The following is a 13,039-nucleotide window of genomic DNA, read 5'->3' on the forward strand; positions in this document are numbered from 1 at the left end:
ACCACAGAATAAGTCACAGACAGCCTTGGGCGGATCCTTGGCCTGGGGGATTCCTGCCTTCCCTCCCCATCAGCCTTTGCGCTGTCTGTTTGCACAGAGACCTCCACTAGTAGACCCCCTCTTATCCCCCACCACCCTATAGGTGTGGCATGTGGGCACTTCTGGGTTTGGGGAAGGAGGTAATGATCTCCAAACCAGAGTGAACAAGGAAGGAGGTAGGAGGGAAGGAGCTAACATTTATTGAGCAACTGCTGTATGCCCGACACATTGCTTATATGACCTCACTTATAATCATAGCATTTGTGGAGTATGATTATCCACATTTCATTTCCTAAGAGAGAGAGAACACACTCCATTAAAAGGAGGACCATGTTTATCTTGTTCACCTACTCAATCCACAGATTCAGGACTTCTTGAATGAATGAATGAATGACGCTCAAGGGGCTTAGTGTTTATGAGGAGAGAGAACCATGTAAACACCTGCATGTGGAATAGAGGGTGGAAGGTTCTCTAATGGAAGAATGTGGGAAAACAAATAGAAAGGAGAGTGATGCAGTCTGCGTGGTGAGTGGACAGGAAGGCTTTTTGGAAGCTGTTTGAGCTGGGTCCTGGAGGAAGAACAAGAATTTTGCATGTGAATAGAGGAGGTGAGAAGGACCCCCAGGCAGAGGCAACTGCCTAGAGAAAGACCCAGAAGTGTGAGATGCATGATGCATTTGGGGAACTGTTGATGGCATTTACACACACTCATGTGTGGCTGGGGTAGAGGGTGGGGGCCCGTATGTGGCTGGGGTGGAGGGTGGGGGCCCGTATGTGGCTGGGGTGGAGGGCGGGGGATCAGAAGATGCTGCTAGAAGTGAGGTTGGAGCAGAAGGTAGGGCTGAAGGGGAGGATTGCTCATGTCAAGCCAAGGACTGGAACTGTCTCCTGAGGTCATTGTAGGTTTCTATAGGTTTAAAGACTAGAGAGATGGGATTAGATTTAGGTTTCAGGAAGATCAGTCAGGCAGCTATGGGATGGATGGATGCATGGGCAGTGCAGGATGGAGAAAACAGGCCGGTGGCTGGGGAACCACCAGGCAAGACAAGGCTATGGCCATGGGGTTGAAGCAGCAGACACACACGTCTAAGACGTATACTTGGCAGGATGCCCTGAGAATCTGATGGCACCTGAAGGTGTCAGGATATCTCCAGGGCTTCTGGTCTGGATGGGCTCATATGTTTAGGAAGATGGAGGCGCAGCGCATTCAAAAAAGACTAACGAAGTGTTGGACACTGTTCACAACATCCCACCTGGATCAAAGCTGTGTCAGCCGGGGTAGGGCCCAGTGCATTGTGGGTGTCTGGGGATGTGTCTGAATTGACAGTGGTGCTGGAGAAGATGCAGCAGCTGAGGTCCTGATAAGGTGGTCAGGCCTTTCTAGTCTGGAAGGAAGAAGGTGAAGGGGAGATGTGGCAGGAGTCTTAGAAAACCAACAGGCCATCACCTTGCCAAGGACTCCGTACAAAGCTTCAAGTGGGGAAAACTTAATTGGTTGGAAAATAGCTGTTCTTCACAGGCTGTTTGTAAATTCCTAGAGGAAGTGTGGACTCAAAACACACCTTAGAGGTCTGGAAAATTCCCAGCTGACAGGCCTGAAAGAGTTAGGAAGAAAGGGTTCTGGAGCTCCAGTGGCCCTCGAGGTATCCTGACACCTCTGACACCTTCAGGTACCATCAGACACTCAGGGCGTCCTGCCACATATACCTCTTAGACATGTGTGTCTGCTACCCCAATCCCGCGGCCATAGCCTTGTCTTGCCTGGTGGTTCCCCAGCCACAGGCCTGTTTTCTCCACCCCGCACTGCCCATCCATCCATCCCATAGCTGCCTGAGTGATCTTCCTGAAACTTACATCTAGTCTCTCTTCCTCAAAACTACAGAAACCTAGAGTGATCCCCACAGTCCTCAGCTAGAGCAATGAACAAAGCAGAGGCAGTGCTACCCTCCTGGAGCTCACACTGCGGTGGACACACCTGGGCCTGGAGGTGTGTGGGTGCAGTTAGGTCCTCTTGGGCGCAGCAGCGTGGGTGACCTCAGCTGGTCCCTGTGTATGCCCCTTGCAGGTGTTCTCCGTGGCGCCCTCATTTGAGGTGAACGGTCTCCCGCGAGCTGTGCCTCTGAGCCTGCCCTACCAGGACTTCAAGAAAGACCTGTCCGATTACCGAGAGCGGGCTCGGCTGCTGCACCGGGTCCGGAGGGTGGGCTTCTCGCACATGCTGCTCACCGCCCCCCAGGTTCCGCTGGCTCCGGTTCAGCCTCAAGCTAATGGGAAGGAGGAAGAGGAGGAGGACGATGAGGAAGAAGACGAAGAGGAGGAAGAGGAGGATGAGGAAGAGGAAGAGGAGGAGGAGGAGGATGACGAGGACGAGGAGGAGGACGACGACGAGGATGCAGTGGCCCTGGGGGAGGCACTGGGGCCGCGCAGTGGCTCCAGCAGTGAGGGGAGTGAGAGGAGCACTGACCGGAGCCAAGAGGGTGCCCCGTCCACGCTGCTGGCTGACGATCAGAAGGAGTCCCGGGGCCGGGCCTCTGTGGCTGACGGGGACCTGGAGCCTGAGGAGGGTTCCAAAACGCTGGTGCTCGTCTCCCCCGGTGACATGAAGAAGTCGCCTGTCACTGCCGAACTGGCCCCCGACCCTGACCTGGGCACTCTGGCTGCCCTCACTCCTCAGCACGAGCGGCCCCAGCCCACGGGCAGCCAGCTGGATGTGTCTGAGCCAGGCACCCTGTCCTCCATCCTCAAGTCTGAGCCCAAGCCCTCTGGGCCTGGGACAGGGCCAGCGGCTGGGGCAGTGACTACAGGGGCAGGGGGAGTGGCAGTCACCTCCTCACCCTTCACCAAAGTCGAGAGGACCTTTGTGCACATTGCTGAGAAAACCCACCTCAATGTCATGTCTTCTGGTGGACAAGCCTCACGGTCTGAGGAGCTCAGTCCTGGGGGTGAGCTGGGCCTGGAGGTGCCCTCTGACGGGAGGGCTGCGGAGGAGGGGACCCCCGTGCCCATGGAGAATGGCATTGCCCAGTCAGGGCTGGAGAGCTGTGCCCTGTCTGGCCCCCCTGGGGACACCACCTTGGAGGTGGCCATGAAGTCACCGCCCAGTGGCCCCGCCCTTGCTGACGGGCCAGCCCCTGTGTCCCCACCGGAACCAGGCCCTGAAAAACTGGCCACCATCTCCCCTAGCCACCGTGCCATGCCAGGCCATCGCCCCAGGAGCCGTATCCCTGTCCTGCTGTCTGAGGAGGACACGGGCTCTGAGCCCTCGGGTTCACTGTCGGCCAAAGAGCGGTGGGGCAAGAGGGCGAGGCCGCCGCAGGACCTGGCACGGCTGGTGATGGAGAAGAGGCAGGGCCGCCTGCTCCTGCGGCTGGCCTCTGGGGCATCGTCCTCCTCCAGTGAGGAGCAACGTCGTGCCTCTGAGACACTCTCAGGCACCGGCTCTGAGGAGGACACGCCGGCCTCGGAGCCCGAGGTGTCCAGGAAGGCCGGGCGGGCAGCTCCCCCCCGGAGTCGGATTCCTCGTCCCATCAGCATCCGCATGCCCCTGCCTGCCCCGGCCCAGCAGCCCCCCGGCAGACCCCATGGTGCGACCCCAGCATCTGACACAGCCATCACCAGCAGGTGAGAAACCACTGCCCTTCCCAGGGTGGGCAGAGGGTGACTACAGGCCTCCACCAGCAGGGGCTTCCCCAGAGCCAAGGTCAGGGATACTGAAGACTCAAGAAGGATTCTCAACTACAACCTCCTGTCCACCTCTGACTCAGGTCCCAGCCCTGTCACTGGGCTCATGGGAGTGGCTGCAGAGCGCATGTCTGGAGGGGTGCCAGGGAGGCCAGGTTTGGGAAAGGTTGGTGGCCAGTGGGGCGCACACGCAGCCTCGAGTGTGCCATGGGGCATTTGAAGCCAAAGGATAAAGCCCAGGATAGTTGGGAGAAAACATTATTTGTATTAATACAAATGTGGGTATACTAGCATGTAAAATCCAGGAGAATTTGAAAGGTGAGATAGAGACAACAAAGAAAGCTGGCAGCCAGCTCTTCCAACAGCAGACTAGCAGTATGTGGTCCCTAGAGGTCCCACCCTGAAGGGTGGAGCACTAGTCCTCAGTTTATCTACCTGTGCCATGCATGGTCTTCCTCAGTTTCAGGATGCAGGATTCTAGGGCTCAATGCCCAGGAGATTCTGAAAATGTCTCTTTTTAAAATTTCTTTGCCCTCTTCTTTTCTCTTGTCTTCTGCCCGCCCCTCCCCGCAGGCTCCAGCTGCAGAAGCCCCCAGGGTCCGCCACTGCTGCTGACGTCCGCCCCAAACAGCCGGCTGGCCGTGGCCTGGGCCCAGGGCGAGCCCAAGCCAGCATCAGGCCCTCCGCCCCGCGCAATCCCAGCGCGTCCCCCCGGAGCCAGTCCCTGTCCCGCAAAGAGAGCCCCTCGCCCTCGCATCAGGCCCGGTCCGTGGGCCCCCCATCCCGGGGAGCCCCACAGACCCGGGCCCAACCTGACGGCACCCCCTCCCCGGGGGGGCCCAAGAAAGGACCCAAAGGGAAACTCCAGACTCAGCGCGCAGCAACCAAAGGCCGGGCAGGTGTCCTGGAGGGCCGGGCCGGGGCCAGATAATGACGCGCGCGGCTCTCCGCGGCCCCCCATCCTCACCCCGGCCCCCCACCCGCAGCCGGCCATACTGGAACAGCTCCCAGCACAGCCTTACGCGCCTGACGCGCGCCACCCGCGGCCCCAGCTTCCCGCCTGCACCCACGACGGCGCGCGCCAGCACCTGCCGCGCCTGCCCGGCAAGACCCGATCGGTGGCAGGCGCTGCGCCGCGGGGGTAACGCCCGCCTCCCCTCACTACCCCGTCATATCCCACCCCCTGCCATCCTTCAGGTGGGGCAGGCTCACGCTCCGCCCGGGAAGGCTCTGTCACTCGTCACCGAGGACCCCATTATGGAGACGCCCCGTTCACCCACCAGGCCTCTGCAGCTCTCCATGCGCCCCCCTCTTCTGCTTACACCTCCTACATCGCCTTTCCCTCCTCTTGACCCTCTTCCAGCCAAAGCCCCCGCTTTTCAAAAGGGCAGCCTCAAATGCTGGAAGTGGAGGCTCCAGCTTCCCCTGGGGGCCAACCTCACAGTCTCCTGGGAAGGACCTCTTCTCAGCGGCCAGAGGGAGGGTGGGGAGGTGGGACCTTGGGGCTACTGGTCTACTCAGGTAGAGGGGGCGGGTCTGACCTGCCCCAAAGTCAGCTCTGTCCTGGACACCCCTGTGGGTGGCAATGGGCAGGTGATGAGGGCTGTTCCCTTGCACTTCTAAGGTGCAAAGACTCCCCTCCCTAAATTGGGGTGGGATCTCAGTGGGAATCATAGAGTGTGTGGGCTGACTTCCTGGTCAGTGTTTCCCAGTGGGGGTTGGAGGGGGCCTTAAAAAAGTTTTCACCTATCTTTTGGCCACAGATCTAGTGCTCAGGAGCCCTCACCATCAGGAATTCCTTATTGAGATCTAACCTCAGTTCCGCCTACTGCAGTTTCAGCCAACTCCCTTCTCTCCTGGGTTCAGTGGAGGTGGAGAATGTCTGCTTATCATCTTCTCTCCTTGGCCCTTTGGAGATTCAGGGAGTCAGTTCCAGTCAGGTCACCCTCCCTGTCCTCTTGGCTGGGGGAGTGGGTTGGATCAGACCACCATCTCCCCCAGTGGCCAGAGAGAGCAGAAACAGGCAGACAGACCGCTGGCCCTGGGACTCAAGGCGGAAAGCCCCTTCTAACTTCCAGACTGTATGCCTGCGATCGGTGCAGCCCAAATCCCCTCTTCCCCCAGCTCCCCCTTCAGCTTGTCCCCTCTTCTCCTAACTCCAAACTATGCAGCTGAGCGTCCCTGTGGAGGTTGAGGACGGTGAATGGATATGGGGCGTCCTGCTGGGTCTGGATCCTTCATAGCTCTTCCCAGCTCATCACGAGCCTCCACTGCCTACGTCTGGGCCAAGCAGCACGTGGGCGGGAGAAGGGACAGCCACCCCTGCCTATGGGGACAGGTCCCCTGCAGGCCTCCTCCATCCTCAGCACCCACAGCCTCTGACCCCTGGCCTGGCCCTTCTGTTCTTCTTTGGGGCATGGAGAGCAAGGCAAGGTAAGAAGGGGAAGAGGAAGAAAGGTCCCAGCATGCCCCAGTGGGCTGGCAGCTCCAGCCACCATCACTTACAAGGATGCTCATGAGGAAGGTGGCCCTGGGAGCACCCTGGTCGTGCCAGCTGAAGCCCCTATGGAGAGTCAGCGGGCATAAGCAGCCGCTTCCAGGCCAAGATGGTGGTGTCTCTGCAGACCAGCCTTGGGGAGGACTCCAGGGAGGACAGCCTTTGAGGTCCACCCCATGCTGATGCAGAAGCTCCCAGAACACTCAGGAAACCTCTCTGGACAGAGCTCTCTTTGTCAACCTGAGACCCTCCCAAGACCTCTACTGCTCCCTGGGTCCAGCAGAGCGGGTGGAGGAAGGGCCACTCCTCCCACCTAGAGTTTCTCTGAATGACAATCAGCTCCTGCCAGGTGGAGACCCAGGCCTGACCCCTGGTCCCCAGATCCTGGGCCTGCTCCTTGCCACCAACCCAACCGTGAATGTAGGGCCCCCAGCCTCACTCCTGCCCCAGGACCAACAACAACCTGGTTTGGTGTTGGGAGGAAAAGGGGGTGGCCTGAGAGAACCCCAGGCCCATCCTACCCCCCAGCTTCACCCAGCGCTGGAGCTGGGCAGAGACACAAAACCCTTGGGAAACCAGACCTCTCCAGGGCTCCCAACTGACCTCAGGCCTCTGCATCATTGACTGTCACCCATGGAGGTGGGGGGGGGGGGGGGGGAGGGGCGGAGGCAAGTGTGGGAGGGGGCTAGGGGACTGCTCCTCTCTCCAGGAAGGACCCAGGGCAGAGGAAACCACACCCCCTAATGCCCCTACCCCCAGCTGCAGCTTCTGCCCCCCTGAGCATCCATCCCCTCCACCAAGCCCTGGGGGTCTTGAGCCCCTTCTCTATAAAAGAGTGTCACACACTATCACCACTGCACCCCTCCAGCACTTTCCCATCACGACAGCCTGTGTCACTGGCTCAGACCGGGGCTGCTCACCCCAGAACAGAACACGCCTTCCGTCCCCAGCTGCACTGTGCACCACGAGGGTGCAGGAGAGGGGCCGTGCCCCAGGCACTTGGGCTCCCCACTCCCCAGCTCCTCACAGGGGCCTGGCTTGCTCAGTCTTCTCAGCTCCAGGGATGAGCCCTGGTTGGCAAGGGGTGGAGGGCAGGGACTTGCCCTCCCCCTCCCCGGGGAAGCCACTGAAGAATGTTTACATGCCAAACAGAATGTAACACCTCCCTCACCCTGTCCCAGTCACTGCATGGCCACTGCCCACCCTGTACCTGTCCACCCCCGCCCAACACCCTGGAAGCCGCTGTCATGATTAGATCGGGTCTCAGAAGGGAAGTAGCCATCACACCATTAAAAAGCCTGTGGACCTTTCTTTCTGTTGGCCTGGACTCTTGTTCCTTTGGGGGAGAGGGCAGAGCCCAGGCCCTGGGGCTCGGGGTGGGCAAGAGAGAAGACGCAGGTTGGTGGGTAAGTGGGGAGGGACTGTCATGGAGACAGATTGTTTCTACAGACAAGGAAATGGAAGTTCAGGATGACGCAGGTAACTTGCTGAGGGTCACACCTGTGGAAGGGGCCTACCCTGCTGTCTGATGGCAAAGCTTGCACTCTCTCAGCTCCATTGGCTGCCTCTCCCAAGGGCCAGAGACTCTAAGTCTAGCTTTGTGCAGAGAGGGAGGGAGGGAGAATTCTCATTGCCCAGAAGTTACCAGACGAAAGTGAGAGTGTTAGGAAAACCATAGAGTACAGCAGTTCACAGGCAAGGAAGAACAATGGCTATTATTCTAACGAAATCTATAAATATCACAAATGAACATAGCCTATGATCCAACATCTCTACTTCTAGAAAAGTAGCCTACTTATGAACTCACAAAATCGTGAGTGAAAAATTATTCATTGGAGTATTCTTTTATAGCTTCACAAAGTTGCATCTGCAATTCTGAAGCCCAAATAGTGCTGAAAACTAGGAGTGTTTCCATTTGATTGGCACAGACTCTTTTGGTATCAAAACCTGACAAGATCATTTATAGCTTTTATTAATTCCACTTATCATGCATGTTTTCAGTGGAAATATTAATGTGTTTGATTATGGGGTGCTGCCTTAGATCCTGTTAGGGTATATCATAATATATGGACTACGAACTGAATTGCCTTTATAAATATATATGTATGTGTGTGTGTGTGTGTGTGAGTATATATATGATCTGAATTCTAAAAGAAATCTGATCCTAGTGGTTTGGGTAAGAGACTGAGAACCTGTAAAAGCAAAAGTTCAGACATGATCTAAATGTCTGTTAGCTGGGGCTGGTTAATAGAGCACGGCCTCCTGTATGAAGGGGACCCATTGTGGAGTACTGTGAAGCTCTACAGTAGAGAAGGTGGCTCTTTGTAGACCCTTACGGACTGGTCGCCAAGAATAAGACTAAGTCAAAAATCATGTGTAATGAGTTAGAGGTCTCTGGCTGCTTTGGGGAGGAGAGCTGGGGGGAAGGGAGGCTGTACCTTTTGCATTTTGGACCCTAAGTTCACTAGATGTGAATCTTTCATCCAGGCAATACATAACCAATTTCTGTCCCAGGTCAGGGTATGTATGCACTTACACAGTGGAAAGTTCGCGAACTTAATTGTCCGACCTCATGTATCTTATAAAGAGAGGAGAGTATACTATGCAGAAACATGACTTTTATGCCCAACAATGTATGTTAAAATACAGATCTTTCTCATTTTTAGTATATTCATAGAGTTATGCAACCATGACCACAATTTTAGAACATTTCCACACCCGAAAAAGAAATTCTATACCCATTAGCAGTGACTCCCATTCCCCAACCCCTCCATCCCTAAGCAACTATTAATCTACTTTCTGTCTCTATATAGATTTTCCTATTTTAGACATTTCGTATAATTAGAATCATAGATGTGGCTCTTGGTGACTTTCTTCTTTTACTCAGCACGTTTTCCAGGTTCATCCATATTGTAGCGTTTATCAGTACTTCATTCCTTTTTATGGCTGAACAACATTCCACAGTACACATAGACCACATTTTGTTTATCCATTCATTGTGGACTTTGTTTTTTTCTACTTTTTGGCTATTATGAATAATGCTGCTGTGAACATTTGTTTACAAGTGTTTGTGTGGACATGTTTTCATTTCTCTTGGATCTATACCTTTGAAAATATCCACAGGAGAATTTCTGGGTCATACAGTAACTAACTCTATGTTTCATATTTTGAGGAATTACCAAACTTTTCCACAGTGGCTACACCATTTTACATTCCCACCAGTAATGTTTGAGGATCCTGATGTTCTTTGTAATGGCGACATAGTAGTCCATAGCACGAATGTTCCATAATTTATTTAAACAACTCCATGTTGATTTTCCATTAGATTCCACCCCCCTCCAACTTTTCACTATATCAAATAGTGCCAAAATTAACCTCCTGGTTCCAATCTTTGCTTACTTCTGTAAGTCTAATTCTAGGGGAAATCTTTGCCGTGGCTCCTTCATTCATTATGTAGCACTCCTTCATTCAACTACTTCTGCAGGCCAATGCTGAGCCTCCCACGTTCCAGAAGCTGCCAGACATGGGACACTGTCCAGGAATTGAGACAACGCACAGTGGGCTCTGAAGGGGATAGTTAGTTGTACATTAACTTTCACTTGACATGTTCTACGTGCGCTGATACACGAGGCTCAGGCAGGGACTCCCAGACCAGACTGAGAGCTGAAGGAAGGCCTTCGGATGGACATGAGGCTTAGGCTGAATTCTGAAGAACAAGAGTTGGCCAGGTAAAGAGGAGAGGACATTCTTGCAAGGTGTGGAGGTGTGAGAACTGTGGTCGTCACAGGCGCGAATCGGGGAGTAGAGGGAGGAGTGAAGGGGGCCCAGACCAGGCCTGGGGCAGGTTAGGCTATGCCAAAGAGGAAGGCTTTATAGGGTTGCACAGAACCCCCACTCCCTCCCCCAGGAGCCTGAGACCTGTGGGGAACACTCACTTCCCGACGCTCCACAGCTGAGGACTTGCCTCGCCCCTTGCTGACCGCTTCCCCACCCTCCCCAAAAGGTATTTCTCTTTTCTGTCCTGTGGCCAGGAGAGCTCTGAGGACAAGGGCACAGAGAAATAAGTGGCTTGAGCAAGGTTACTCAGTTAAGGGCTAGGTAGACACCACAGGACCAGGGACATTGGGGGAGCCTTTGTTACTAGAGAGGAGTGGCCCCTTGGGGACACCCTGGGGAAAAGAGACCGGGCTGGGAGTGTGGAGGGTGTGGTGTCTCTGATCACAGACACTGGGGCTTGCTGAGATTTTCCCATTGGCTCCTCAGGAGTCAAGGCCAGGGCAAGAGCTGAGGCTAACCCAATACTGTAGGACGGTCAGAATGACCTTCTAAGTCCTCAGCAGATGCAGGAAGCTGGTCATTGCCCATGGTGATGAGGTGATGGGGAGGAGAGTCTGCAAGGTCATGGCAATTTGACCATAGGTCAGAGGAAAATATGACACAACTTCATTTTCATCAGTCTCAGGTGGCTGAAGCTATTCATTCTCATCCCATGTACTATTAAACCCAAAGTGGTGTAACATCACCCAGTTACCACCATCTATTTTATCACAATCATCATCTCTATCTCCATTACCCACCGCTAACTCTCTTACCCACAATTACCAGAACCACCAACACTCAAATCACAAATACCCTTCTCCCAAACTGGACTCCATCGCCACCATCACCACCACCACTACTAGGCTCTGATGACATAATGATTAACAAGATTCTTGCTCTCGGGGAGCTTCCACATCTTCAGTATGACCACCATCACCACCATCTCCACCATCACCACCATCTCCACCATCACCACCATCACCACCATCACCACCATCTCCACCATCACCACCATCTCCACCATCACCACCATCACCACCATCACCAACACCATTACTCTCACCGTCACCTCCACCACAACCATCACCCCACCATCACTACCATTATCACCATCGCCACCATCACCATCAGTATCATCTATTATAGCACGTAATCCTCGTCACCACCACTGCCCTCATAGCCACATCACCGTTACCACTGTCCATAGCCCCATACCCCTCGTCCTTATTCCAACCACCCCCATCACCATCATTTCTGCCATCAATCTTCCCACCTCCATCATTATTGCGCCATCCCACCATCATACTTACCACTATAATTGATTCCATCGTTACCACATCATCCATGTAGGAAATGATTACATGGGTTGTAGCAACGGTTAACGGTCGGTTCAACCCCAGTGAAGAGCCGTCAATGCAGACAGGGCTAAAAGAGTAAGAAGTCCTAAGTGTAAGAAGTCCCTATCGCAAGCAATCCCAAACAGGAAATTGTTTATCTTAGGAACTTATTCTTCTCCAAATGCTTCAACAGTTCTAGTAATACTTTCAACTAAGGAGTTGTTATTTTTCCAGTGCACAAGGCTCTTTTCCATCGAGTCTGGTATAAATGAAGGTCTCCTCCATTTTGGCTCTGAACTCAGGATTGGATTTGTAGATTGGAGAAGGAGGGGGATAATTAAAAATTGAATCAAAACCAGCTCTTAACTGGTGAGTCAGAGCTGATCTGCCCTCTAGTTAGACTCCTGCCTGTCCAGCGCCATCATCTGCCTCCACACATCATGGTCACCACGCTTCTTAATGACATCAGAGAGGAGAGCTGCCGTACGGGCTGAAGGCAGGGAACAAGGTGAAGCCAGGGGTAGAGTGAATGCCAAATTACTCCTTGTAGAAAGGGGCTGCAGTTTTAGACCTGGGTTTCCTAGAAGCCAGTGCAAACAGGGAGAGGTGACCACTATATGACTACCAGCCATTTCTCACGTGAAAGCAGGAGACAAATTCCCGTTGTGGAAACAAGGGCAGCAGAGCCAACACCCAGGTTGGCTTCACTGGTGGCCGTCTCTGGCTCTGGGAAAACCTGAGCATTCCCTCATGGAGCCACTGGATGGACCACGGAGATGAGATGGCTGCAAAACTTACCTGTCAGGAGCTGCAAAGGATTATGGTATTTTATATTTTTATATGAATCTATGAGTATATAGTATCAAATGAGGGAGGAATCCACAGTGTGGGGATTACAGGTGGTGAGAGCAAGAGGGACAGGAGTGGTCTCACCCTTGAGCTGATCTCCAGGGTGGCCCGGGCACCAGCAGGTGAATTAGAGGGAAACCGATGCTGCCCAAGGGACTGCATTGAGCTGTGAGGTGCCCACAGGCTGGTGTGTTTGGGGAACTGGAGGGAAGGGTGCATGGTGGGGAGAAGCCAGGTGCTGGGGGGTCACATGGGCCAAGCTAGGGAGCTGGCCTTTTACCCTCCAGCAGTGGGAGCTGGTGAAGGGTTTTAAACAGAGAGCTATTACCCTGTCAGATTTATGTTGTCAAATGTTCATGTGCAGAGTAGTTTGAAAGGGGCGAGACCGGAGGCAGGAAGGTTTGTGTAACTTGTTTTAACCCTCCTGCTGGACTGTACACTCACTAAGGGCAGGGATTGTGTCTGCGGCATCTTTGTACCCTACAGAGTACTCAGGCCGCACTAGAGACTCAACAAATGTCTCTTACGTACAATTGTCATCTCCTGTTCCACCTCCAAATCACTGTCCTCACTCTCTATTAGCACCATCATGAACGCACACCGTGTCACCAGTTTAGCTCCCTTCCCCGAGCTTTCTCAGGGAGCGCTGCCTTGTGCAGATGGGGACATGTCCAGCTCAGCAGCTTGGGTCAAAGGTCGGGGCTAGAGTTAGGGGTCCTGGTCCCCTCTTCAGTTCTGCGGCTGGATCACTGTGTGAACTCAGCGAGGCACACATCTCTATTTCCTCATCTGTTCAAAGTAGGGGCTGGATTAAATG

The 13,039-nt window shown here is 54.0% G+C and overlaps 1 protein-coding gene across 3 annotated transcripts in view; it reads left to right on the top strand.

Annotated features, from left to right (window-relative positions):
• Positions 1–6,872, top strand: part of TTBK1 (tau tubulin kinase 1) — a 39,948-nt gene extending 33,076 nt beyond the window's left edge. For all 3 annotated transcript variants that reach the window (XM_033098908.1, XM_033098923.1, XM_033098914.1), the window contains 2 exons: positions 2,105–3,660; positions 4,294–6,872. In XM_033098908.1, coding sequence (XP_032954799.1) covers positions 2,105–3,660; positions 4,294–4,651 — 1,914 coding nt within the window. In that variant the 3' untranslated portion in view covers positions 4,652–6,872. The remainder of the gene's footprint in view (positions 1–2,104; positions 3,661–4,293) is intronic.
• The last annotated feature ends 6,167 nt before the right edge of the window (positions 6,873–13,039 follow it).

This window comes from Rhinolophus ferrumequinum, chromosome 3 (assembly GCF_004115265.2).
Source record: "Rhinolophus ferrumequinum isolate MPI-CBG mRhiFer1 chromosome 3, mRhiFer1_v1.p, whole genome shotgun sequence".
Taxonomy (NCBI): Eukaryota; Metazoa; Chordata; class Mammalia; order Chiroptera; family Rhinolophidae; genus Rhinolophus; species Rhinolophus ferrumequinum.